This window comes from Salvelinus alpinus, chromosome 6 (assembly GCF_045679555.1).
Source record: "Salvelinus alpinus chromosome 6, SLU_Salpinus.1, whole genome shotgun sequence".
Taxonomy (NCBI): Eukaryota; Metazoa; Chordata; class Actinopteri; order Salmoniformes; family Salmonidae; genus Salvelinus; species Salvelinus alpinus.
This window is the reverse complement of record NC_092091.1, coordinates 70455785-70482743: the sequence shown is the minus strand read 5'-3', so window position 1 is coordinate 70482743 and position 26959 is coordinate 70455785. Positions and strand designations below refer to the sequence as shown.

Below are 26959 nucleotides of genomic sequence, written 5' to 3'. Positions count from 1 at the left end.
CAAGTCTCGGAATGTCCTTGGGTGGCCCAGCCAGAGCCCGGACTTGAACCCGATCTAACATCTCTGGAGAGACCTGAAAATAGCTGTGCAGCGACGCTCCCCATCCAACCTGACAGAGCTTGAGAGGATCTGCAGAGATTAATTGGAGAAACTCCAAAAGCAGGTGTGCCAAGCTTGTAGTGTCAAACCAAAGAAGACGCGAGGCTGTAATAACTGCCAAAGGTGCTTCAACAAAGTACTGAGTAAAGGGCCTGAATACTTATGTAAATGTAATATCTTTTGTTTTTAAGACATTTTCAACAACAAAAAAATAAACTTTTGCTTTGTCATTATGGGTATGTGTGTGTAGATTGATGAGGGGGAAAAAACTATTTAATCAATTTTAAAATAAGGCTTTAATGTTACAAAATGTGGAAAAAGTCAATGGGTCTGAATACTTTCCGAATCCGGGGGGCTGCAGTAGAACAATATGAATGGAATTAAGTTTTTGTTGTTGTTTATAATTTTGAGCACCTGCCCCATCAAAGGTCTGTGCACAGCTTTCACTTGGTCAGTCTGTCATGGAGCGAGCAGGTGTCCTTAATGTTTTGTAAACTCAGTGTAAAATGTACTTTGTTGGGATAGTTCAGGGTTTATGGTTTAAGGAAATGTCTTATTTCCTTTGACTCTTGTCTGGATAGTTCAGGGGTTTCCCCTTACTATGAAACGTGAACAACTTCCTTGACATACTTCATATTTCCTTTATGACTCATTAGTTTAACGTCTTGTCTGGATAGTTCAGGGTTTCCCCTTACTATGAAAGTGAACAACTTCCTTGACATACCTCTCTGGTTCAGTGGAATAAGGAAGACTAATGATTTCATTTAGTAACATGATTATTTCCAATTTGGGGACTTGTGTGAAAACATATAGATCCTACAATTCACGTGTTTTTATATTCTTTGTGAGAGCATACACAGGGCTCCATTGTAACGTTTTCAGTTGGTGGCACAAGCCTACGATTTGGTCACGGCAATATTGTTGCAGGTCGGGCAACAGAAAAAAGGTGTCATCTATCGAATGATCTTATCTAAACTAGTCAAAGTGCTTCATTCTAAGTGTAGGCTGCTTGACTACTAAAATGGGATGATTGAAAAAATTAGTTGTATAAACTAAATAGGATTTCCTTGCAGGAATGCATGATTCAAGATACTTTGATGTGCAAACTTAGCCAGTGATTGTCAAACCCAAAATGCATGACAGTAGGACTACAATTCAAAATAGGGTTCCAGAATTGTTCAATATAGTGATTCCTTTGTCTACATCGTTTTGGGCACTAATATCACATAAGATAATACAGAAAGCTTGGGACCCTATTTTTTTCAACATTAACAGTGTTCAAAACCTTGTTTTGCACGCATTCACAGTTTAAAATGTTCAACACTCACTAAGCACGTTCTATCCCGCTTGTCAGAGAGAGTGAAAGTGCACTGTAAATATGCAACAAAGCAGCAAGTAGAAACTCTATGGAGTCCAGACTACAGTCTGATTGACCAGCGGGCCAGGTGTAAATGGTTTGGCAGCCTTATCTATTCATTCAATCAATCAACCCAGGGTTGTGGGTTCATTCCCCACGGGGGGACCAGGATGAATATGTATGAACTTTCCAATTTGTAAGTTGCTCTGGATAAGAGTGTCTGCTAAATGACATAAATGAAGTGACTAATTATGTAATCCCTGTTACATGTAATCTGTTACTACCCAACCCTGAACACAAGTATGTTTACATCATACATACCTAGTTTAACTAAATTCAAATATTTGTAGTGTTTGGAGTAGTAAATTAATGTTTTGGAATGTAGATGTGTAGCCAACTACTGGAACGACTCAATACATTTTTCTCAACAAAGAAAATAAAAGGGAATTCATGTGTCATGTGAATGAAAGATTCTGTTCTGACAACAAAGTTGACAGGACCACTTTGAAAATGAGAGCATGGAGTTATTGGCCTCGAATTCTGGACCTCGAAGCCAGTTATACACACTTCCACTGCATTTTTTCATTGTTCCCCTTTAAAATTGGGGACTGATTTAGACCTGGGACACAAGATGGGGGCTATTAATTATCACGAAGAATAGAAAAGAGTTGAATACACCTGGCCTGGTAGATAAAATATCTAGCTCTAAAGACTTAAGTTCTGCGTCTCTTTTGAATGTTCAAAAATAACAGGGTCTCTTATTAATCACCAGGTAGTTTTGATGTAGTGAACTACATTTTCAAAGTAACAAGTTAAACCAACTACACTATATATACACAAAACTATGTTGACACCCTTTCAAATTAGTGGATTCGGCTATTTTAGTCACACCCTTTGCTGACAGGTGTATAAAAATTGAGCAAACAGCCATGCAATCTCCATAGACAAACATTGGCAGTAGAATGACCTAACTGAGAGCTCAGAGACTTTCAATGTGGCACTGTCATAGGATTTATTCCAGTGTCAAGTAATTGGTAGCTTGGTAAACTATATTTTCAGAGTAACTTCCCCAGCACTGCTGGAAAGCAGGTAGTCATAGCAGTATATTTGTAATGAGTGGCCATCATATTCATCATGTTCATTACATCTTATACACGTCAAGTTCTAGTTCAAATGTATATTATCATCATCATCAAGTTGCAGAAAGAAATCCTCTACTTCTAAAAAAAACAGCTCGAATTTACAGTTACACAATTTATTACTGGTCAGTGTCATCAGTATCCTATATGCATCTCCTGCCATTGTGACTGACCCCTAAATCTATGTCTGTGTGCTTGTGTGTGTTGAAAGCAGGAACCCAAACTCTGTTATTTGAATAAAGAAAGGACAATGAGTTACTGTAAGGTGAACCTTCCACCAGTTTTGTGTATCTAAAGTTATTGCATAACTGGATTAACTGAAGTCAAGTACACATGCCAAACAGACAGCTTTTATGAACGAACTCCAAAATAAATAATCCACAGAATAAACATGTTTTATTTGCATATGGAGGCAAGCTGTATAAATATCACAACAAATCAAACCAGTATAATTACATTTTAGAAAATGACTTTACAAAGTAAGAAAGAAGCAGAACATTCCTTCTATACCAACAGAAAATGTTCTTGATGATATCAGGTCCTTCTCTAGAACTCATTTGCTACCGGGTGCTTTGTTTGTGAAAGTAATTTCATTTCATCTGCCAGAACTACAGCTTTCTCAAGAGTGAGATCCTTGTGCTCATAAAATGTAGGTTGCAACCCTTTCGTGAAGCCAATTCTTGAACTGCTCGAGAAGCATGAGTGTCTGTAAATTCTCAAGGTCCTTGACCTCTTGAGAACCACACCACCGATCAAAGATACATACTTGTTCCCTTGCAAACTCGACATGGCTTTGTGATTCTGCCTTTCGTAATTGATGGAACTGTTTTCTGTGTGCCTCTGGAACCAACTTGTAAGCCCGAAGGATAGCAGCTTTAACAGGGTCATAATCTGAACTCTGGTCAAGAGATAAAGTGGCGTACACTTTCTGAGCCTTTCCCACAAGAACACTTTGGAGGAGCAGTGACCAAATATCTCGGGGCCATTTTAGGGATGTGCCAATCCGCTTAGAGAGTAAAATATACATCCACTTCCTTTTCATTGAAAGGCGGTACAAGCCGGCTGTTCTGACCAAGATCAAACTCTGTTGAGGGTGTAGGATGGCCTGATTGGATTTGGAGTACTTCCAGATCTATCTCCCTTTGTCACACTTCCAGCTCCATCTCTTTCAAGCAAATGTCATGCGCACGTTCTTCTTCTTCTAGTCTGGCTGCACGTTCTCGTTCTTGTTCTTTTTCCCTGTGCTGGAGCTCTAGTTTCTGGTGTTCAATCTTTAATTGTTGCTCTAAACTCAACTTTAGTTCTAACTCCCTTAGTTGCACGTCTATGGGATGTACTCTACCAACCGTAGGGCCCATTTCATTAACCTCCCTCTCCGGGAGGATTTCCTCCTCCACCAAAGAAGTATTGACCAGCTCTTTGACTGCTTTTGGATTGCCAGATGCTACCTTTATGTCATAATGCTTTGAAATAACGACCAGACTGTGAATGAATAAAATATTTTACTCATCAATCCAATACCAAGCACGTTATTTTTTGAGATGGTCTTCACCAAATACCTCTTTGGGTCCCTTTGGCCACAGAGAAGAACTGGGGCCTCATTAAATGGTGTTTTGAGTATGTACAAAATATACCCCAAAATATATGCTGTATATATAAATGCAACATGTAACAATTTCAAAGATTTAACTGAATTACAGTTCATATAAGGAAATCAATCAATTGAAAAAGAAATGTACTAGGCCCTAATCTATGGATTTCACATGACTGGGAATACAGATATGCATCTTTTGGTCAAAGATACCTTAAGAAAAAGGTAGGGGAGTGGATAAAAAAATACTGTCAGTATTTGGTGTGACCACCATTTGCCTCATGCAGCGCCACACATCACCTTTGCATAGAGTTGATCAGGCTGTTGATTGTGGCCTGTGGAATATTGTCTCACTTCTTTTCAATGGCTGTGCGAAGTTGCTGGATATTGGCAGGATGTGGAACATGCTGTCGTAAACGTCAATCCAGAGCATCTCAAACATGCTCAATGGGTGACATGTCTGGTGAGTATGCAGGTCATGGAACAACTGGGATATTTTCAGCTTCCAGGAGTTGTGTACAGATCCTTGTGACATGGGGCCGTGCATTATCATGCTGAAACATGAGGTGATGGCGGCGGATGAATGGCACATGTCATGACGTTGGCCTGGGGGTAGGTTTATGACAGTCATAAATACCTCTTTCCCCCCTCCCCCGTTCCTCTTCCCTACTGATGTGACATAAGAAAACCCCTTGGTTAACATAGAGATTCTGGGAACATCAGAAGTTGGGGGGAAATTAACTATATTCTGGTAATCCGACCAACTGAACATATGCGGTGGTACTTAAGGTATATTATGTCAGTTCGGTTGCCCTCTGACACAGTCTCATCAATGATAGAATGACATAAACTCTACTGTGGAAAGTCTACATTTACATTTACATTTACATTTTACATTTAAGTCATTTAGCAGACGCTCTTATCCAGAGCGACTTACAAATTGGTGCATTCACCTTATGATATCCAGTGGAACAACCACTTTACAATAGTGCATCTAACTCTTTTAAGGGGGGGGGGGTTAGAAGGATTACTTTATCCTATCCTAGGTATTCCTTAAAGAGGTGGGGTTTCAGGTGTCTCCGAAAGGTGGTGATTGACTCCGCTGACCTGGCGTCGTGAGGGAGTTTGTTCCACCATTGGGGTGCCAGAGCAGCGAACAGTTTTGACTGGGCTGAGCGGGAACTGTACTTCCTCAGAGGTAGGGAGGCGAGCAGGCCAGAGGTGGATGAACGCAGTGCCCTTGTTTGGGTGTAGGGCCTGATCAGAGCCTGAAGGTACGGAGGTGCCGTTCCCCTCACAGCTCCGTAGGCAAGCACCATGGTCTTGTAGCGGATGCGAGCTTCAACTGGAAGCCAGTGGAGAGAGCGGAGGAGCGGGGTGACGTGAGAGAACTTGGGAAAGTTGAACACCAGACGGGCTGCGGCGTTCTGGATGAGTTGTAGGGGTTTAATGGCACAGGCAGGGAGCCCAGCCAACAGCGAGTTGCAGTAATCCAGACGGGAGATGACAAGTGCCTGGATTAGGACCTGCGCCGCTTCCTGCGTGAGGCAGGGTCGTACTCTGCGAATGTTGTAGAGCATGAACCTACAGGAACGGGTCACCGCCTTGATGTTAGTTGAGAACGACAGGGTGTTGTCCAGGATCACGCCAAGGTTCTTAGCACTCTGGGAGGAGGACACAATGGAGTTGTCAACCGTGATGGCGAGATCATGGAACGGGCAGTCCTTCCCCGGGAGGAAGAGCAGCTCCGTCTTGCCGAGGTTCAGCTTGAGGTGGTGATCCGTCATCCACACTGATATGTCTGCCAGACATGCAGAGATGCGATTCACCACCTGGTTATCAGAGGGGGGAAAGGAGAAGATTAATTGTGTGTCGTCTGCATAGCAATGATAGGAGAGACCATGTGAGGATATGACAGAGCCAAGTGACTTGGTGTATAGCGAGAATAGGAGAGGGCCTAGAACAGAGCCCTGGGGGACACCAGTGGTGAGAGCACGTGGTGCGGAGACAGATTCTCGCCACGCCACCTGGTAGGAGCGACCTGTCAGGTAGGACGCAATCCAAGCGTGGGCCGCGCCGGAGATGCCCAGCTCGGAGAGGGTGGAGAGGAGGATCTGATGGTTCACAGTATCAAAGGCAGCCGATAGGTCTAGAAGGATGAGAGCAGAGGAGAGAGAGTTAGCTTTAGCAGTGCGGAGCGCCTCTGTGACACAGAGAAGAGCAGTCTCAGTTGAATGACTAGTCTTGAAACCTGACTGATTTGGATCAAGAAGGTCATTCTGAGAGAGATAGCAGGAGAGCTGGCCAAGGACGGCACGTTCAAGAGTTTTGGAGAGAAAAGAAAGAAGGGATACTGGTCTGTAGTTGTTGACATCGGAGGGATCGAGTGTAGGTTTTTTCAGAAGGGGTGCAACTCTCGCTCTCTTGAAGACGGAAGGGACGTAGCCAGCGGTCAAGGATGAGTTGATGAGCGAGGTGAGGTAAGGGAGAAGGTCTCCGGAAATGGTCTGGAGAAGAGAGGAGGGGATAGGGTCAAGCGGGCAGGTTGTTGGGCGGCCGGCCGTCACAAGACGCGAGATTTCATCTGGAGAGAGAGGGGAGAAAGAGGTCAAAGCACAGGGTAGGGCAGTGTGAGCAGAACCAGCGGTGTCGTTTGACTTAGCAAACGAGGATCGGATGTCGTCGACCTTCTTTTCAAAATGGTTGACGAAGTCATCAGCAGAGAGGGAGGAGGGGGGAGGAGGGGGAGGAGGATTCAGGAGGGAGGAGAAGGTGGCAAAGAGCTTCCTAGGGTTAGAGGCAGATGCTTGGAATTTAGAGTGGTAGAAATTGGCTTTAGCAGCAGAGACAGAAGAGGAGAATGTAGAGAGGAGGGAGTGAAAGGATGCCAGGTCCGCAGGGAGGCGAGTTTTCCTCCATTTCCGCTCGGCTGCCCGGAGCCCTGTTCTGTGAGCTCGCAATGAGTCGTCGAGCCACGGAGCAGGAGGGGAGGACCGAGCCGGCCTGGAGGATAGGGGACATAGAGAGTCAAAGGATGCAGAAAGGGAGGAGAGGAGGGTTGAGGAGGCAGAATCAGGAGATAGGTTGGAGAAGGTTTGAGCAGAGGGAAGAGATGATAGGATGGAAGAGGAGAGAGTAGCGGGGGAGAGAGAGCGAAGGTTGGGACGGCGCGATACCATCCGAGTAGGGGCAGTGTGGGAAGTGTTGGATGAGAGCGAGAGGGAAAAGGATACAAGGTAGTGGTCGGAGACTTGGAGGGGAGTTGCAATGAGATTAGTGGAAGAACAGCATCTAGTAAAGATGAGGTCAAGCGTATTGCCTGCCTTGTGAGTAGGGGGGGAAGGTGAGAGGGTGAGGTCAAAAGAGGAGAGGAGTGGAAAGAAGGAGGCAGAGAGGAATGAGTCAAAGGTAGACGTGGGGAGGTTAAAGTCACCCAGAACTGTGAGAGGTGAGCCATCCTCAGGAAAGGAACTTATCAGGACGTCAAGCTCATTGATGAACTCTCCAAGGGAACCTGGAGGGCGATAAATGATAAGGATGTTAAGCTTGAAAGGGCTGGTAACTGTGACAGCATGGAATTCAAAGGAGGCGATAGACAGATGGGTCAGGGGAGAAAGAGAGAATGTCCACTTGGGAGAGATGAGGATCCCAGTGCCACCACCCCGCTGACCAGAAGCTCTCGGGGTGTGCGAGAACACGTGGGCAGACGAGGAGAGAGCAGTAGGAGTAGCAGTGTTATCATAAGATACTGTATTTACGATAGTACAGCTTCGCCTCTGTCCCAGTCTCCCGCGCTTTCACTAAAACTCAGCCCCTTCCCTTTGTGTAACAAGCTGTCATATCTATTCCGCCCGCTAGGGACGTTTTCCTTTATGACGGCAATTTGTAATCAAGTTATGATTTAATTGTGTATGTGTGATTCTGTGTGATTAGTTAGGTATTTAGTAAATAAATAATTAAACCCAATTTTGTATTGCTGATTCAACTTGTTAGCCAGGATTCTTGCAGATAACCAAGGATTTACAACTTTCAGATGAGACTGAATAAAATGACGATTAATGTGACTGCTATGGATGTAAAATATTACTAAATCTTTAAGAGTTTATTTGGAAGATAACAGCTCTATAAATATTCTTTCGTGGTGTCCCTCTCTAGTTAATTACATTTACATGATTAGTTCAATCAGGTAATATTAATTAAATTAACACTGGTGCCTTCCAAGTCTAGAATTAAGTATAGCCTAGTAAAGGTTGGTTAAAGAATTGTCCCCTATTCAATATCCTAAGCCATAACCCAGTTCATGGGAGGATAATCAATCACATTACAGGTCATCTCCATAGCTGAATCAGTGTAACATGAAGATTGACTGACTACTGAAAGGTATTAACCACTACAGTCTGGTGGATATATACACGTTTCACCATCTTTACCATTATATCCTTGTTTGCTACTCAGTATAAGGCTCCGGTATGTAAGAGTCAACCAGTTGAACAAAACAACGGCTTGGGCCACATGGACAATGAACACTGAAAGAGACAAGGATGAAGATTAACTAAGACTTTATTGCATGGAATCAAAAAGTTACAAAGCAAAGTTAAAGTTATAATCTCTATCTGTATGGACAGTAGTATCCTTCTGGCTACCACACATTTATTGAGTGGGTTCAATTTAAGCTACACTGCTAATAAATCAGGAACGTCACTTGCAGCTTGCTCTCAGCAGCAAGGCCCTATGGGAAGTGACGTCTGTAGGTGTTGTCCATTTGGTAGTTTACTCTCAACACTCCCCTTTAGAGGGAGGCAGGTAGCTGAAAGAAGTTCTCCTTAAGGTCACCTGTCTCTATGGAAACCATACACCCCACCTCCTGCTGGTTAGCTGGAAAATGGAAGGCCACGGGGAGCAGCTACAGTAGCTTTCTGTTTTGCATGCAAGATTAGGTTTTGCAATTAACCGTTAACAGGAAGGGAGCCAAGGCACAAACATTTCAGTTATACAAGAACCCAACTAAAATACTTAGATAAAAGGGATCATCTAGTGGCATACAAAACAGAAGTAGAAACATTTAACTTCTCATCTTGACTGCATGGCCAGCTCTGGTTATGTGGCTATGGTGCTATTAAAAATAAGAAAAAGTGGGCTGAACCGCAATTGAGTAAACTTCCTAAGTCGTACCATAAGATAAATGCTTCAAAACATGTTTCAACGGAAAACAAGGTAGTTTCCCTGTATCAGTGTGTTTCCTTCCATTTGGGGCCTAATAAATACAGCCCTGACTCATTACAGGGCCACACTGTTCTCCACATTGTTGGGACTCAGGTAGGTGTACGGCAAGGGCAAAGGGACATTCCTGTGTTGGATTTCAACGTTGTATTTCTTCAGCTCATCTTGAAATTTGTGAATCAGTTGCAGAGGGGCCTTCTCGCTGAAGAGATCCTGATAGCCATTTCCAAGAGCAACCTAAGTAGGCAAAAGTTGATGAAATAACATGGAAACTGTTGTTTCATGAACCACTGATATACTAATTATGACTACTAAGGAAACAATTTGATTGGGATTGTCATGAAATGTTTCAGCGTCATAGGATTTCCTCAATTCAGTTTCTCTCATATACTCACAAAGTCAGTGGGCTGCTTGCTCAGAAGGTACGCTGTGACCATATCATGGGCGGTGGTATTGATGTCAGGGAAGGTCTTCAGCATGGTGCTCTCAGTACACTGCCCCTTAGTGGTGAGAGGTGGACGTTGCAGAGCGATGGGGGAGTTGGGCATCCAGCCGCCAAAATCAAACTGGAATGACAATGGCGAAATATATCAAACCACTTAGCTGTTCCAATATAATACACCAGAAACACTAATACTAACATCACATTTTGATTAACAGCGGAGGATACAGCACACAGGTTTTTGACATGTTTCAAAGTTTATTACCTGTCCATTGTTGACTGCAGCATGTTGGACAGACACTGTGAAGATCACCATGGTGATAAACTTGACCAGCTCTGTCACCAAACTGAAAGACTGAGGGATTCCTGCACAGAGAAGATACAGTACGCCAAGATGATCAGTGCACTGGTCAAAAGTAGTGCATTAAATAGGGAATAGGTTGCATTTTGTGTTAAATGAGAAAAGTGTAACCTGTGCTGGTTTCGGACAGGAACCCATAGAAGAAGATATCCTTGATCCAGTTCTGCAGTTCAGAGTCCTTCTGGACGTCTGAGTCACAGGTGTAGTAGTAACAAATCACTTTCTTAACAAACCTATACACAACATCAGGCATTAGACAAACACTATGACAACATAGCAAATAAGCACAGATACACTACATATACACACAGAAGTATGTGGACACCCTTCAACTGAGTGGATTCGGCTGTTTCAGCGACACCCGTTGCTGACAGGTGTATAAAATCGGGCACACAGCAACACAATCTCCATAGCAGTAGAATAGCCTTACTGAAGAGCTCACTGACTTTCAAATTGGCACCGTCATAGGATGCCACCTTTCCAACAAGTCAGTTGGTCAAATTTCGGCACTGCTAGAGCTGCCCCGGTCAACTGTAAGTGCTGTTATTGTGAAGTGGAAACATCTAGGAGCAACATCGGCTTAGCCACGAAGTGATAGGCAACATAAGCTCACAGAATGGGACCGCATAGTGCTGGTTGCAACACTCACTACCGAGTTCTAAACTGCCTCTGGAAGCAACGTCAGCAGAAGAACTGTTCGTCGGGAGCTTCATGAAATTGGTTTCCATGGCCATGCAGCCACACACTCACAAGCCTAAGACCACCATGCACAATTCCAAGCGTCGCTTGGAGTGGTGTAAAGCTCCCCGCCATTGGACTCTGGAGCAGTGGAAACACGTTCTCTGGAGTGAATAATCACGCTTCACCATCTGGCAGTCAGTTGGACGAATCTGGGTTTGGCAGATGCAAGGAGAACACTACCTGCCCCAATGCATAGTGCAAACTGTAAAGTTTGGTGGAGGAGGAATAATGGCCTGGGATAATTTCATTGTTCGGGCTAGACCCCTTAGTTCCAGTGAAGGGAAATCTTAATGCTACAGCATACAATGACAGTCTACGATTCTGTGCTTCCAACTTTGTGACAACAGCTTGGGGAAGGCCCTTTCCTGTTTCAGCATGACAATGGCCCTGTGCAAAAAGAAAGGTCCATGCAGAAATGGTTTGTCCATAAAACTCACAATAATCCAGCAGCAGGATATAATTTGGGGGGATGAGTAGACTAGAGTTTAGTAAACTGAATAATGCAAAAATGTAGTTGCATGAATATATAATGTTCAAATCCAATCATGCTGCCAAATGAGGTTTACGAAATTTCTTTGCACAGATCTGGCCTTTTTTGCATCATAAACATCTATAGGCCTATACAAACATTACCTGTGGATGATGTCCCACAGCCTGAGTCCATCATCCCTGTAGAAGAAGTTGGGGATTGATGACAGACCGCGTTCAGTGATGTCTTCCGGCATACAGAGGGAGCTGTAGGTCAACGAGGCCATCGCTTTCTTCAGGAACTCAATCATCCCTGGACCTCCAATACCGGCATTCTTCAAGATGGGTTAATGGGATAGTTAACTTTTTTAGGGCGGATAGACACTACAAGCAATTTCTGTCTGTGGGCTCCCGATGAGAATTTCTGATATTGCCTGGGGGGCATTACATCGCAGCCCACTTTCCTGGGATTTATATTTGTTAACTGGCTCCTGGGCGCTCTACGGCATCCCGATAATTTCGGACATTCTGCCTTATCTTCGGTGTTAGTTGTGCTAATCTAATGCCAGTAAATCAGACACTGTAAAACTTCCATTTCACGAGTTTAAGTACCAGACATGAAAATGGGTTTAGAATATTTTAGGAAATGGATGTGAGAATGAGGATTCAGTTGGGAAATGAGAATGGACCGGAGGAAGCTAAGGGCTGCAGGTGAAGGATCCGGAGGGTTTGATTCTGTAGGGTTTGGCTTGGAGTCTCAGGTAGACATCACCGTCAGGTCATGGTAGTTAGGCTGCTGTGGTGAAGGAAATCTCCAAAAAGAAAAATCAAAGTTAGTCCGATCCTGGATAAAAAGTGAGCTGTTGTGGACTGCAGTTGCTGAATGGTTGGCGATATAGCTGAGGTAGTACAGGCATACGGACAAGATGCCTGTGAGTGAGCCAACAGACCCCAGGAGAGCAAGCAGAAGCGACAGTGGCAAGGGAAAGAAGGAAGAAAACCTTGAGGAACCAGGCTCAGCTGGGGAGCCAATTGCCTTTTGGCTGGTTGGGTACGGTGCATGAGATTGACGGTGTCCATGAAATGAGGCATAAACTGGAGGACTGTGCCAGAGTTAATGCAGGTTCTGAGAGATGAGTGAGCATGTTGTGGGTTGTCTTTTATTGTTGTTGTCAGAACAGATGTAGGAATGATAGGCTTGAGAGGAGCTGTACAGTGTTGTCTTAGATGCCATGGAAGTGGCTCCGATGCGGAAGGAGTGTCTGGAGAATTGATCAGCAGGATAGCCGGAGAGGGATAGTATTTGTCTCAGATGGGAATGTAACAATTGGCGATGGGATCAGAATCTGAGATGAATAGTGGATCGGATGGAAAGGCATGTTGAGATTGTCTGAGCTGCAGGAAGTAGGTGAGTGATTCGTAAGGGCTGATGGTAGTCGGAACAGATAGATTGGTGTGGTTCTGCCAAACTGATTGGTTTCTCTGTGTTTGATGGGGGAATCTTTCGATGATGGTGACATTTGACACGCTGAGATGACAAGAAGGGTTGTAGATAAGAGATGTAAACTCTGAACATTGCAGGAATCCCAAAAATGACAAAGGAAACATTGATTCTAGTGTGGAAGAAACTGTGATGGAGATGTAACCAGGCCACAGCGTCTGGATGCAGGCAGACAGGATATCGAAGGTGATGGGCTGGTGGCGAGGGGGTTGGTGGACTTTGGTGCGTTGGAGGCCCTTGAGAAGGGAGACTTGCAGGTGAGAGGAGGAACATGAAGACCCAGTAAGCAACTTGAGAAAGAAGTTGATCCCGGCCAAGTATATCCGGATGGATGATGTCCGCATGGAGAGGGATGAGCTGGCATGGGTGATGAAGGAAGACATGGTGACCAAGTTGTTGGAGGGAAAAGGAAGGTAATATATTGTATGGAAACGCTGGAAGAATCTCCTGGCTGTCCAGTAAGAGGACAGTGTACTTTGTGCAACAGCTGATAGGATGGCATGGCTGAGAGATGAGGCAAATGAGTGGATGTTTTACGGGAAGGTTGGAGGGACTGGGGTTGGTAGGGGTTCTGCATACAGGGCCAAGCACCTGAAAAACTGAAATTGGAGGCGGGACAGAGAATCAGTGATTTAGTTACATTGGTCGGGTACATGTGCACCTGAGAAGGAACTGATGGGTGACGGATAGCCAAATTAGACGTCTTGGGAAACTCATGATAGGGAGGTAGTCAGAACGGCCCTTGTTAATGATGTGTACCATGGAAGGTTGTCGGAATGGATGAGAAGCAGCTACGGCAATTGGCTACAACTCGAACAGGGCGTAGGAGGGGGCTGCAGGAGAGGAAGCAACCACTATAGAAATTCCTGTACCCAATGGAAGGGGCAGCATCAATGAACTACGTAAGTCTTCTGGACAAGAGACAGTCATCATAGAAAAAGGTGATGCTGTTCCAATGACTGAGAAGGTGCCAAGGCCTGAGCTCTGTGAGTGGGACAGGAAGGGATGATCCTGATGGCATAATTTAGATGGCCCAGCAATAAAAGCAGCTGACATTTAGTGCAGTGGGGAGATTCCAAGTAATTGGACAGGAGGAAGGAAATGCACTGAAGTTTGTTGAGAGGCAGGGAGGCCTGAAAGAAGACTTTGTCCAGTATGATGCTGGGGAATTTGAGGCGAGTAGAGGGGCCTTCCGTCTTCTACTCAGAGTGGTACGCCAAGGAGAATGAAGGTGGAAACAAGGGTGGAAAGGCTCAGGGAGGGAGAGGATGAAGTGATGCCAATAGTGAGGAAACTGTCGAGGAGATAGAGAACATAAAAGGAAACATGTTGACATTCAGCAAGATCCAACACAGGGCTTCAGGCTAAGGTGTTGAATTTTTGAGGGCTGCTCTTGCATTCAAAAGTTAGGCGGACGGAAATAGTACCGCCCCTCCCAACAGACACCGAAGAGATTCCAGGTGTTGGGATAGAGGGGCTCCACCTTGAAGGTAGATATTATGTCGGCTTTGGTAAGCAAGGTTCCACTGCCAGAAAGTTTAATGAGAGTCATGGCATGGTTGACCGTGGCGTACTGCAAGGTGAAGTCAGGACTCTGGATGAGGCTGTTGACTGAAGATTCATGGGGGGCGGAAAGATCGATGATGATACGCTTCTTGCTTGAATACATTCGGGTGGCAATTCCGAGGGGAGTGATTCGTTAGGTGGAGAATAGCGGGGATGAGAAGGGGCCAATCATAAACCCCTGCTTCACCTTCTTGGCGAGGAGGTTGGAGCAGAAGTGAGGAGTGCAAGGAGTAGAGAATTGTATTCTTTTCAGTCCATCAAGCAAATATCGTACAAATGAGGGGTCAGGGTGAAAGTCCAAGTCCGCAGCCCTGGTGGTGACGTTGTTGGGGGTGGTGACGTTGATGGAGGTGGCAAGATTGACCAACAGTCATTTATCAGTAGAAGGAGGAGTGGGATTGAGGGCAGGAGGTGCGGGCGCCACTACAGAATGTGCAGGAACTTGCATGACGAAGTTCTGCAGCCGTAGGTACTGAAATTGCTGCAGATTATGTTAACTTCGGAGAAGATTACAAGATGACCACGGCGGTCCTTCCTCCCGCAGAACACGGCAAAGGCAGAATGTTGTGTAGAACGAGGAAGAGTAGGGCGGAACAACGAGCAGAGGCAGGGCAGATGACACTTCAGAGGGGCAGACAGGGAGCATGGTGGCAGGGTGGGATGGGCAACCACAGAGGTCGCAGGCGAGGGACACTTTGCCGGCAAAGATGCGACAGTGGAGCTCAACGTCGAGGGCGTCCCAGTACGTCACGATGTTCCACTGCAGGAGCCTGGAGGCAGCGGCTTCTGAGAACCGGCGATGGTAGTCGTAAAAGGTTGTACCACCGAAACGGACAGCCGGATCCGTGATGATGGATTGGTAGTCGTCCAACTCTTGGTGGCGAGAAGGATGTTCTGAGCAGATGACATCTATGTAATGGGAGATAGCCAAGAACAATTCTGGGACAGTGAAACCCTGGATTGGTGTGGGTCATTGGAGCGTAGGGGCACCTGGAAGAGGCTGCAGTCGAAGATGTTGGGTAAGGCCTGTGCGGTAGAAGGAGTGAGGAGAGCGGCAAGATTAACGTCTGCACCTTGTACGATCTGCTGGCAGAGAGAGGAAGAGACTGGAGGCGGATTGAGGATCAGGGAGTGGGTGGAGAATGAGCCAGGGTGGCCATAGACACGGAGTGGTTGGCCGGAGGGCGGGGCTTTGCTGTGATGACTGGATCAAAGAGTCAGTCGGTTTACTGAACTGGGACAGCATCGCACCTTGAAGGGCGGCAACTGTAACTGGCTGAGTAGGTAGGGATGTGAGAGGTCATTGAGGTCAAAGAAGGTGAGACGCTGCAGTGGTGGCAGCGAGACCTGTGAGAAAGGTAGACACTGGTAGATAGAAAGGGACCTGAGGTGGGGGAGGGTATCCGGAGAAAGAGACACAGAGAGAGATGGAAGGCCTTTGGCTGGTGAGCTCCGGCAGGCAGGGCGGTGGGGAGATCGGCCTGGAACGGTGGGGCTATTAATAAACATTTTACGGCTGAGAGATTCACAGAAATGTATCACAACACTACAAACGTGACAGAGTTCAGCCTGATGATTGAATCACTCTACTGAGGTATGTGTCGCTAGGTGTACGTCTCATAACGATAACCAGCTCATTACGATTTGCCTTCACTGGCTCGTGAGAGGTACCCCAATGTTAAGATTGTATAATCGTAGTGTTCAGAACGCCTTATTTTAGATTTACCTAGTGTTGTTGTTTCATCCAAACAGTTTTTAAATATGTTAGCTGGTAATTTAGCAAACCCAAAATAATTTGGCTAGAATGTTTGGAGAACGTAGCAATGATAGTGAAAATGAATTGTATCAGTTAGCCGTGCATTCAAAAGCATGGGGAATGCAGGGGGATTCCAAATCTGTGCATATTTTTTCGAAATGCCGTGCTCTTTCCCTCGACTTTTGAATGCACTGCTAGTGCTAACTCAGAGGTCTCCAACCTTTTCTAGTATGAAAGCTACATTTAAAAAATGAAACGCCACAAGCTACACATTTCTCTCTAGCTTCCAAATAGGCACATTCTTCTCCTCTCCCCTGCAACTCTTCCCCAGGTCCTTAGTGTACAAGAGAAGATAGTGCGCTGTTTTTATTAATATACCTCGTAAAATAATGGTTAATAAACAGCGCTAAGGGTGGCCCTATAAAATCGGTGATTTCCCCCCCTAAAAAATGATATTTAATTTTTTTTATTCCCAAATCATGTTGTTTTCACCATTTTATTTGGTTCAGAAACTATAATGGAAAGGGGAGACTCTCACGATGGTGTTCTTCTCCGTTTTGCTCTTTGACCACTTCAAGTGTCACAGGACTCAGCCAACTTCTGTCTGTAGCGTTCTAACCATTTGGGTCGCTATGGAAAGGGGAGACTCTCACGAACACGATGGTGTTCTCTGTTTTGCTCTACGGGACTCGTCTGAAGATAAACCATACAAACAGAAGTAATGGAAGTATGGAGGTAGTTTGTGCCAATAAGGGGTAAATATGTTTTTTTTTTAAATGATATATATAATCTCCTCCCTCAAATACACAGGCATTGAGCATGTTGCTCTACCAAGGAGAGGAGGTGACATTGAGGTCCTACTACCACAAAGGGAGGCTTACTGGATATTCTATCTAAAAACATTGACCCCTAGTGGTCTGAATATTGACTTTGATCTCAGGCCCTTCTTATGAACAATTCTTTATTTTCTTTAAGTCTTAAAAATGTATATATTCTTTCTACAGCTTTTAGCGCACACCTATATGTTCCCACTGTTGATGCTTATTATGCATTAAGATTGAACCAAAGATTACATGTAACAAATATGAAATTAAATACAAAACAATTAAACAATGTATGTTGATGCTAATATTATGTACAATATTCAATTCTGTTTCTATATGATAATAACCTAATATATTTAACATGCCACAAACTATTGTTTTTTAACAGTTTCACTAATTCATTCAAATTAACTTAATCATTATGACACTCCCTTCACTATTGTCATTGGTTGCACTAATTACACTGTTTGTCCACATAACCTGGTTCAAGTATTCATGACATTACCATGAAGAAGGTACAGGGATGCCGAAACGTTGGTAAATACCCATTAAATGACTGGGAGTTTATACATGGAGTGTGCGACTCTCTTTATTTTGATAGTTTATAGTTTATTTGCTGTTAGTCAGCACCTCCACACAAACACATTTTTCTGAGTGTGTGCCAGCTCATGTTTTTTAAAGTTAGCAAATAACACATAATAGATACAAATGATATACTTATGTGGAATGCTTCTGCCAGTAAGCCTACTTTGCATTTAACATTTAATTAAGAAGGTTTTTGGGGAAGTATTTTTGTCAACCCACAATACGGTTATCACTACACACGGACGGAATGTTAGACAAACGCACGCATCACACAAACAGATGGGAGCAATATTGTGGAAATTAATTGGCAGATATTGTGTGAGGTTTCGTTTTTTAAGCCAATAGTGGCGAACCAGGGGTGGGATAATGCTGCATTGATTAGATGGTGTCTAAGACTTGTGAGATTTGTTTGACAGTTTCAGATGGAAAACATTAAAAATGAATGAGAATTGTTTGGCGAGCTACTGGTATGTCGCGATCGACCTGTAGGAGACCCCTGCGCTAACTTATACAATCAGTTTCCACTAGCATTGTGACATTCCATAAGTATTAGTGTTTTATAGAACATAACACTATAAGAATAGGCAGTACCTCTGTGATCACCCCATTCTCTGATATGAGGGCCTGTCTAGCCAGAGTGTTGATCTGCAGAGTGTAGCGGAAGTGAGAGATCAGGAGCTATGGAGAAAGATGGAACAATCATACATTAAATTCACACCTAAAGAAGCTATGTATTGTAGTATACTACAATCTACTCCAACTTTCAATTATAAAAAAATACATGCATTTTGTATAGATATTTTTCGAATTCCTAAGGTTTCTCTTGAATTATCATGTTATACATATTCAGTTGATTGGAAAATAACTTACACATATATTGTTTAATAACAGTTGAAAACAAACTCAGTGTCTGCATGCACAGCACCAGGTAAATACCTTGTAGAGGGGATGGACCATTGGTAGGTTACGCAGTGTCGACACGGCAAACACCTCAGCCAGCAGGTGAGTCCTCAGCAGGTGAAAGTTCAGCTCATGTTCAGTGAAGTCAGCGTTCCTCACAAAGATCTTGGCCAGGAGCCAGTCATACTTAGAGTCAGTAGGAAGGAAGATGGGGTTGTCTTTTCCAGGATCCTGCTTCAGCTGTGAAAGGAAACGGAACAATCATGGTTAATGTTATATCATGTACCATTCAGACAACACTCAAGACAAAGTTAAGTAAGCAATTAACAGTTCATCTTATGTATGTCTTTAAATTAATTATAGTGACAATATACACACACAATATTGCTTAATTGAGAATGCGTATATTGTCATTATAATTAATTTAAAGACATTCATAGGTTGAATTGTTAATTGTTTACTTCAAAATGTGGCTAACATTAATCAAATGTTTTACTCGTGATAACACAAAATCAGTATATGCTTTTGCTCATGGTTTTTGCTTTCTGGTCAAATAGGTCATTTCTGGGCAATATTTCTGTCCATTTAGGGGACCCCTTTTGGCTCAAGAGCATCCCCAGTGGCAAATGTTCTGTTAAGCATCTTCAATGTGGAGTTCAGAACTCTACATTTCACTCTCATGTCAGATGTACCTGGATTGCGATGGGCATGAGCTTATCTTCTGGAGTCATGTAGAGCAAGCAGAGAGGAGCAGCCAAGAAGTGCTGTTTCCCGTTGATCACGTTTGCAGTCACTCCATGCAGGCGCTTGTAGTTAACCAGAAAGATGTTGCCTTTCTGTTTAGGTTAGGACATGAATGAGTTAGGAACACCATCAACACCATACCAAATAATTATGTAGGCTACTGACACAATGTAATGTACTACACATAAATGACTGAGGAAGAAACCACTAGAGCAATAACAGAACGATGAGTAACAAACCTGAATTTCCTCCTCAAGGCTTTTTCCAAAAAGGGAAGCCTTCACCATGTCTTCTGTGACGGGGAAGTTCTCTGGAAGCTTGGAGCAGCGATGGATCATCATGGGGTTGATGCCGTTCAGAAGCTGGTACCCGAAAAACTCATCCTCCTTCCAGTTCTTTTCGACATATTCTAATAGATAACAAAATAATCAAATAATAATGAGATGCTAATGGTTCCAGTAAACCATTTGAATCCATGACTTATTCAAGACAGACACTACTGACCAGACCTTACCATAAATGTCAGTCGTGTGGCTATTGAAGACGTGACTGAGCTCATCTAGGCTCTTCCATTGCTCCTTGTTGGTGGACAGTCCTTCTAGTTTCAGCTCCACCCATCTGCCGGGACAGAGAAGGAAACGAACTTCAACATGCAAAAGACTTCGTTGGATGGTGCATTTGGTTAGAGAATGGTTTTAACACCACCAGAGTGTCCCCCAGGTGTCTGTGTTGGGTCCCTTACTCTTCATCCTCCCCCTTGGGTGGTTGATTCATGCACAGGCCACATATATTGAATATGTGTCAATCGCGATTTGATTTGGTGAAAATGTCTGTTCTTTGGGTTAAATGTGGTGCTATGTGGTCCTGTGTGCCTCAGTTGGTAGAACATGGCTACAATGATAGTGGGTTTGAGTCCTGCTGGGGCCACCCTATGTGAAAAATGCATAAACGCACTGTATGTTTCTTTTGCTGAAAGTGTCTGCTAAATGGCATGTATTAATTTATTATATTTATGTAATAAATAAATATATAACATATACATAATATATACAGTATAACATACATTGAACAAAAATGTAAACGCAACATGCAACAATTTCAAAGAGTCAATTGATGTCAGTCAATTTCAGTAAATACATTTTGGATTTTACATGACTGGGAATACAGATTTGCATCTGTTGGACAAAGCTACCAAAAAAAAGGTAGGGGCGTGGATCAGAAAACCAGTCAGTATCTGGTGTGACCACCATTTGCCTCAGGCAGCGCGACACATCTCCATCCCATAGAGTTAATCAAGCTATTGATCGTTGCCTGTGGAATGTTGTCCCACTCCTCTTCAATGGCTGTGCGAAGTTGCTAGATATTGGCTGGAAAGCGCTGTCGTACATGTTGGTCGAGAGCATCCCAAACATGCTCAATGGGTGACATGTCTGGTGAGCATGCAGGCCATGGAAGAACTGGGACATTTTCAGCTTCCAGGAATTTTGTACAGATCCTTGCGACATGCATTATCATGCTGAAAAATAAGGTGATGGCGGAGGATAAATGGCACGACAATGGGCCTCAGGCTCTCGTCACGTTATCTCTGTGCATTCAAATTGCCATCGATAAAATGCAATTTGGTTCTTTGTCCGTAGCTTATTCCTGGCCATACCATTACCACCATGGGGCACACTGTTCACAATGTTGATATCAGCAAACCGCTCGCCCACACGACGCCAACTGGGATTCATCCGCAAAGCAACGAGCACACTTCTCCAGCGTGCCAGTGGCCATCGAAGGTGAGCACTTGCCCACTGAAGTCGGTTATGACGCCAAACTGCAGTCAGGTCAAGATCCTAGTGAGGACGACGAGCACTCAGATGAGCTTCCCTGAGAAGGTGTCTGACAGTTTGTGCAGAAATTCTTCGGTTGTGCAAACCCATAGTTTCATCAGCAGTCCGGGTGGCTGTTCTCAGACGATCCCGCAGGTGAAGAAGCCGGATGTGGAGGTCCTGGGCTGGCACGGTTACACTTGGTCTGCGGTTATGAAGCCGGTTGGACGTACTGCCAGATTCTCTAAAACGACGTTGGAGGCGACTTATGGTAGAGAAGTGAACATTCAATTCTTCTGACAACTGCTCTGGTGGACATTCTTGCAGTCAGCATACCAAATGCACACTCACTCAAAACTTCAGACATTTTGGCATTGTGTTTTTTGACAAATGCCACAGGTGCACCTGTGTAATGATCATGCTGTTTAATCAGCTTCTTGATATGCCACACTTGTCAGGTGGATGGATTATCTTGGCAAAAGAGAAATGCTCACTAACAGGGATGTAAGCAAATTCGTGCACAAAATCTGAGAGAAATAAGCTTTTTGTGCGTATGGACAATTTCTGGTATCTTTTATTTCAGCTCATGAAACACTTTACGTTTTGTTTATGTTTTTGTTGAGTGTATATAACATATATACAATTTCTGCTAAATGGCTGAATGGCTTGTTAGATATATATTTTTTAAAGGAAATATTTTCACAGGTATGTTGGGGACATGCCAACATAGATAATGACAGATCGAATGCATTTCCTGGTGTTGCCTCATGGTCCTCAACCTGGGGTCCATGTACCCCTGGGGGTTCTTGGTCTGTACTTGGGAAGACCCATAAGAAAATAGGCCTAAAGGTGAAATTCACACAAAGGGGGTACTTCAGGTGTACTCCACACAGAGCTAAATGTGATTGGGGTACAGTAAGCAAAAAAGGTTGAGAACCAGTGCTCTAACTTACACTTTGGCTGCTGTGAACTTCATCTCCAAGTCCTTGGTGAAAGAGAAGCGGACCTCAGCAGGGAGATCAGAAGCGCTGGCAACTTTCATTATTTGGGGTAGACCCTCGGCATATATACTCCAGCTGAAGGGAATAGACACGGTAAATCAAGACGGGATACACAGCCTGTCATTCACGTTTACACACTACCATACCAGACCTGGGTTGATTATTTTAAGTGTAAACCCCGCCCACCTACTACTCCAGGCAGGCTAAACTAAATGCTCAAAGTATTTGAAAGATTTCCAATAGTATTTGAACCCAGGCCTAAAACATTCAAGGGAGGGGGCTTATATAAAAATTATGTTGTTAAGCAGACACTTATCCAGAGCAATTAGGGTTAAGTGCCTTGCTCAAGTGCATAACAACAGATTATTAACCTAGTCGGTGCTGGCCCAGCGCTCTTAATGGCTAAGCCACCTGCCTCTTTTATTCCAATTGCACATCAATTTATCTGTGTGTAAGAGTTATGTTTTTATTTGGATGTTGTTTAAATTAGCTACTGTATCTTTAGTAATGTTTCCACAAAGCTCACCGGTACACCTCACAGCGACTCTGCAGCTCCTTCTTTCTCTCCTCTATGGCCCTTCGGTAGGTCTCATTGAATATTAGCTTACCTTATATACAAAAGACCAGAAATGTTGATAATTTTCATGTTTTTATGTATTGGTCAACATCTTAAGAAATCCACTGTGTATATCGGCCATTATTCCATAAATATGGCCCCTTTCACACACACTTCAAAATAAACTATGACTACCCTGACTTTTTTCAATGAACCCCTCTTTATTCCTATTAATACATTCACATACGCTGCTGCTATTCTCTGGTTATTATCTGTTATCTTTACACCTGCCCTTCATGTACGTAGTACCTCAATTACCTTGACTAACCTTTACCCCTGCATATTGACTCACATACGCTGCTGCTATTCTCTGGTTATTATCTGTTATCTTTACACCTGCCCTTCATGTACGTAGTACCTCAATTACCTCGACTAACCTTTACCCCTGCATATTGACTCACATACGCTGCTGCTATTCTCTGGTTATTATCTGTTATCTTTACACCTGCCCTTCATGTACGTAGTACCTCAATTACCTCGACTAACCTTTACCCCTGCATATTGACTCACATACGCTGCTGCTATTCTCTGGTAATTATCTATGCACTTTACGCATACCCTTCATGTACATAGTACCTCAATTACCCTAACTAGCCTGTACCCCTGCACATTGACTCGGTACCGGTACCCCTTGTATTTAGCCTCGTTATTGTCATTTTATTGCGTTATTTACTCTAGTTTATTTACTAAATATTTACTTAATTTTTTTTATTCTGCATTGTTGCTTAAGGACTTAGGCATTTTAAGTAGGCATTTTACGGTAAGGTCTACACCGGTTGTATTCGGCACGTGACAAATAAAATATGATTTTACTACAAATGACATTCAGCTAGCTGACCTATAGCTGTGTGTCATAGGCACAGCAGGTATACTCAGAGCTTAACCTAGACAATGATCTATATATCAACATACTGACCAGTGCCCTCTCTGATCATCAGCGGCACATAGCCTGAGATCCAGTGGTAACAGGGGAAGTTGGCCGTGTCTCCTTCTGGTGTGGTCACCACTACTTTAGAGCAGAACCAGTCATTTTTGATGTAGCCGAGCAGGCAGTATGGCTCTGTTTCCAGTACCACAAACTCCAGATGGCCCAGGGAGAAGGGACAGAACACATTGTGCTCAATCACCTTTAGAGAGATAGATGACATGATCCCAGTTAGAATGATCCCAGAAAACAAACAATGTTCTCTCAATGTCAACTAAGTTGAGCCTGTTTGTTTTGTTGTTTTTCAAATCCCAGAATGTAGCTTTAATTTGGCCTTTCTGACAGTACAGGAGGTTTAATACTTTGTTTCACTTCCACACCCAGATGGAATGTGGCATAACGCAACTTCATTTTTAAAAAACTTACCGATCCTTGGCTGGCGGTTTTAGGGATGTACGTGCGTTCACTTTCTCCGTTTGTGCTGACCAGTTTAACGTAAACACTGTTCCATGTTCCGGCAAACATCATTTCTCCAGTAAACACTTTCACTGTGTACTTCATCATGATGATTCTACAAGACAAATACTTATACAGATACAGTGAGACAACATATTAGACATACAGCATTACAACTTAGCCGAAGCTAACTCAATAGAACCATGTGAGATGATCAACTGCAACCAAATGTTTGCCACAGTAAAACATGTTTAAGTACAAATTGTATTGGATTTGAAAAGCCTGTTATATTAAATGAAGTGACATTTAATACAGACCACTAGGAAAATTCAATAAATATGTTTTTGCATGTGAATAAATCATTTCAAAAGTACCAAAATTCTGCATTTTGACATGTCCCTTTGTGCACCCTCTGTGACTTCTGGGAAGATTTAACCCACTTAACGCTCACATTTCTTCATTTTCACTATCACTGTAAAGCCCTAGTTAATTTGTTACTTTGACAGCCATTTCTGAAGATGATAATTTTTTTAATGTGATTAGTGATTGATCTAATGAAATGTCTGTCCCTCAGTTTAAGGTCAATACTGTTACGTGAACTTAACATGGTGAAACTATTCCTTTTTAAATATATTTTTTTTAAGAAACATTTAACATCTAATAATCAAATCAAAGTGTGAAAGCAGGTGAGCTGGTTCTACTCTTTTTGGCCATTTTCTCGTGTTTTTTGGTGGGAAACTGAGCGGGTTGCGCATAGCACGTCAACCTGGTTACCCATAGTCAGACAGGAATAATTTTTTGTAACGATAAATAGAAGAAAAAAAAGGAAAAAAAACATGCAGCTTGCCTTCAATTGCCCTTCTCTGTTTCACACAAGCTTCCACTCCCCCGTCACGAGGGGATGGATTTATGGCTGATTTAAGATGAATTTGTCAACCCTGTTACTTTATTTGTAATATAATAGGTACCTAAATCAAATTTGTTCCACACTCCGAATACAACAGGTAGACCTTACCGTGAAATTCTTATTTACAAGACCTTAACCAACAATGCAGTTAAGAAAATATTTACTAAATAAACTAAAGTAAAAACACAAACAGCAACAATAAAATAACAATAACGAGGGTGTATATACAGGAAAACTATAGTTATTTTTGTTGTTTAACCTCTTGAGATGTTCAACTTAATAAAAAATTATTAAAAAACATGTGCTCTTTATGAAAGAATGTTTCAATTAGTTGATAACAAAAAGATACAGTATAGTGAAGTTACACTACCCAAAAGATTTGAATGACCCAAATATTCCTAGTCTTTTACAAATTAAAAATGTTAGTTCATGTATGTACCAAATAACATGTACAGTATGTTTAAAATCAAATCAATATAACAAATTACAACGTAATTATTCTACATCCAAGGTTGAACTCAAAAAAGAAAAGTAGTGTCAAGCAGCCTCCTGTGTCCTGTTCATAAGGAACTACCACATTCAAATCCTCATAAAGGGCAGTGCAGAATTTAACTGACAGAAATGATGAATAAGCTTCCCTTACCTGGGTGTGTCGTATCAGACTAACTGTGCGCTGGATAAACATCACTGGCTACGTAGCTCTATTTATATTTAGATGGGGTTGGAGGAGTTTCTACACCGTACTCCCACACACACCAGTTCTAGGTACCTATAGAAAAGGGCCTATAGAAAGTCAACACCCCCCTTGAACTTTTTTCACATTTTTTGCATTACAACGTGGGATTGAAATAGATTGAATTCTATTTTATTGTTTTTGAGCTACACAAAATAATATACCTATACAAATTTAAACTAAAATATAGTCATTGCATAAGTATTCACCCGCTTTGTTTAGGCAAGCCTAAATTATTTCAGAAGTCAAATTTGGCTTAACAAATCACATAATAAGTTATATGGACTCACTCTGTGTGAAATAATGACATGATTTTTGAATGACTACCCCTTCCTCTGTCCCTCATTCTCACAACACCTGTAAGGTTCCTCAGTCAAGTATTGAATGTCCAGCACAGATTCAACTACAAAGACCAGGGAGATTTTCGAAATCCTCAAAGTAGGTTGTGTTGATCGTTGACAAAAAATAACAATTCAATTCATTTGAATCCCACTTTGTAACACAATAAAATGTGAAGAAGTACAAGGCGGTGTAGACTTTTTAGTAATGAGAATGTACCTAGGTGAGTTTCTACACCTGACTCCCACACTCACCTGCTAAAACTGGAAATACTACATGAGACAGTTCCATTGAAATGAACCTAGTAAGTTAATAAGTGTATCATCATATCTCACAAACTATTAAGCTACTTGCTTGCTTGCAATGCAATACTTCAACCATTAGAAACTGTGCGTATGCATAGTCTAAAGTTTGCGGAAAGCTAAGCGTATTCTCACGTCAAGTTCACTTTTTATGAATGCCAGCTTTTGCATGAAACCTGGCTCACACATGTTTTGGTATTTTTTATGATTTTTTTTTACATACTCAACATTTATAAATAAGGCCCCAGTTCTTCTCTGTGGCCAGAGGGACCCAAAGAAATAGAGGCATTTGGTGAACACCAGCTCCAAATATAACCATCTTGGTGTTGGATTGATGACAACATTATTTTATTCATTCACAGTCAGGCTTATGAAGCCAGCTTGTTAAGATCTTATCATCAAAGTGAGAGTGACTTATCAAACATGAAGGAAGTTTCACATACTGCATACCAACTTGGCAGAGTGTACTGTACCTTTCTATGGTCTAGATGTCTTGCTTTCCTCATTCCACTCCTCAAAAAAACGTTTTTTTCATTCCACTAAACCAGAGAGGTGTCTCAAGGAAGTTAAAT

At 42.9% G+C, this 26959-nt stretch overlaps 1 protein-coding gene across 1 annotated transcript; it reads right to left on the bottom strand.

Moving 5' to 3' along the window:
* Window positions 1–8728: 8728 nt before the first annotated feature.
* LOC139579231 (hydroperoxide isomerase ALOXE3-like) lies at window positions 8729–25697 on the bottom strand. Its single transcript, XM_071407706.1, has 15 exons — window positions 25657–25697; window positions 24077–24235; window positions 23642–23852; window positions 22636–22717; window positions 22062–22184; window positions 19809–19912; window positions 19534–19703; window positions 19243–19386; window positions 18587–18790; window positions 18242–18328; window positions 11584–11753; window positions 10321–10442; window positions 10114–10214; window positions 9802–9972; window positions 8729–9643 (listed from the first exon to the last, which is right to left on the bottom strand). Exons 2-15 carry the CDS (start codon window positions 24212–24214, stop codon window positions 9464–9466), a joined length of 2007 nt encoding a protein of 668 aa, XP_071263807.1. The 5' UTR covers window positions 24215–24235; window positions 25657–25697; the 3' UTR covers window positions 8729–9463.
* Between the last annotated feature and the right edge of the window lie 1262 nt (window positions 25698–26959).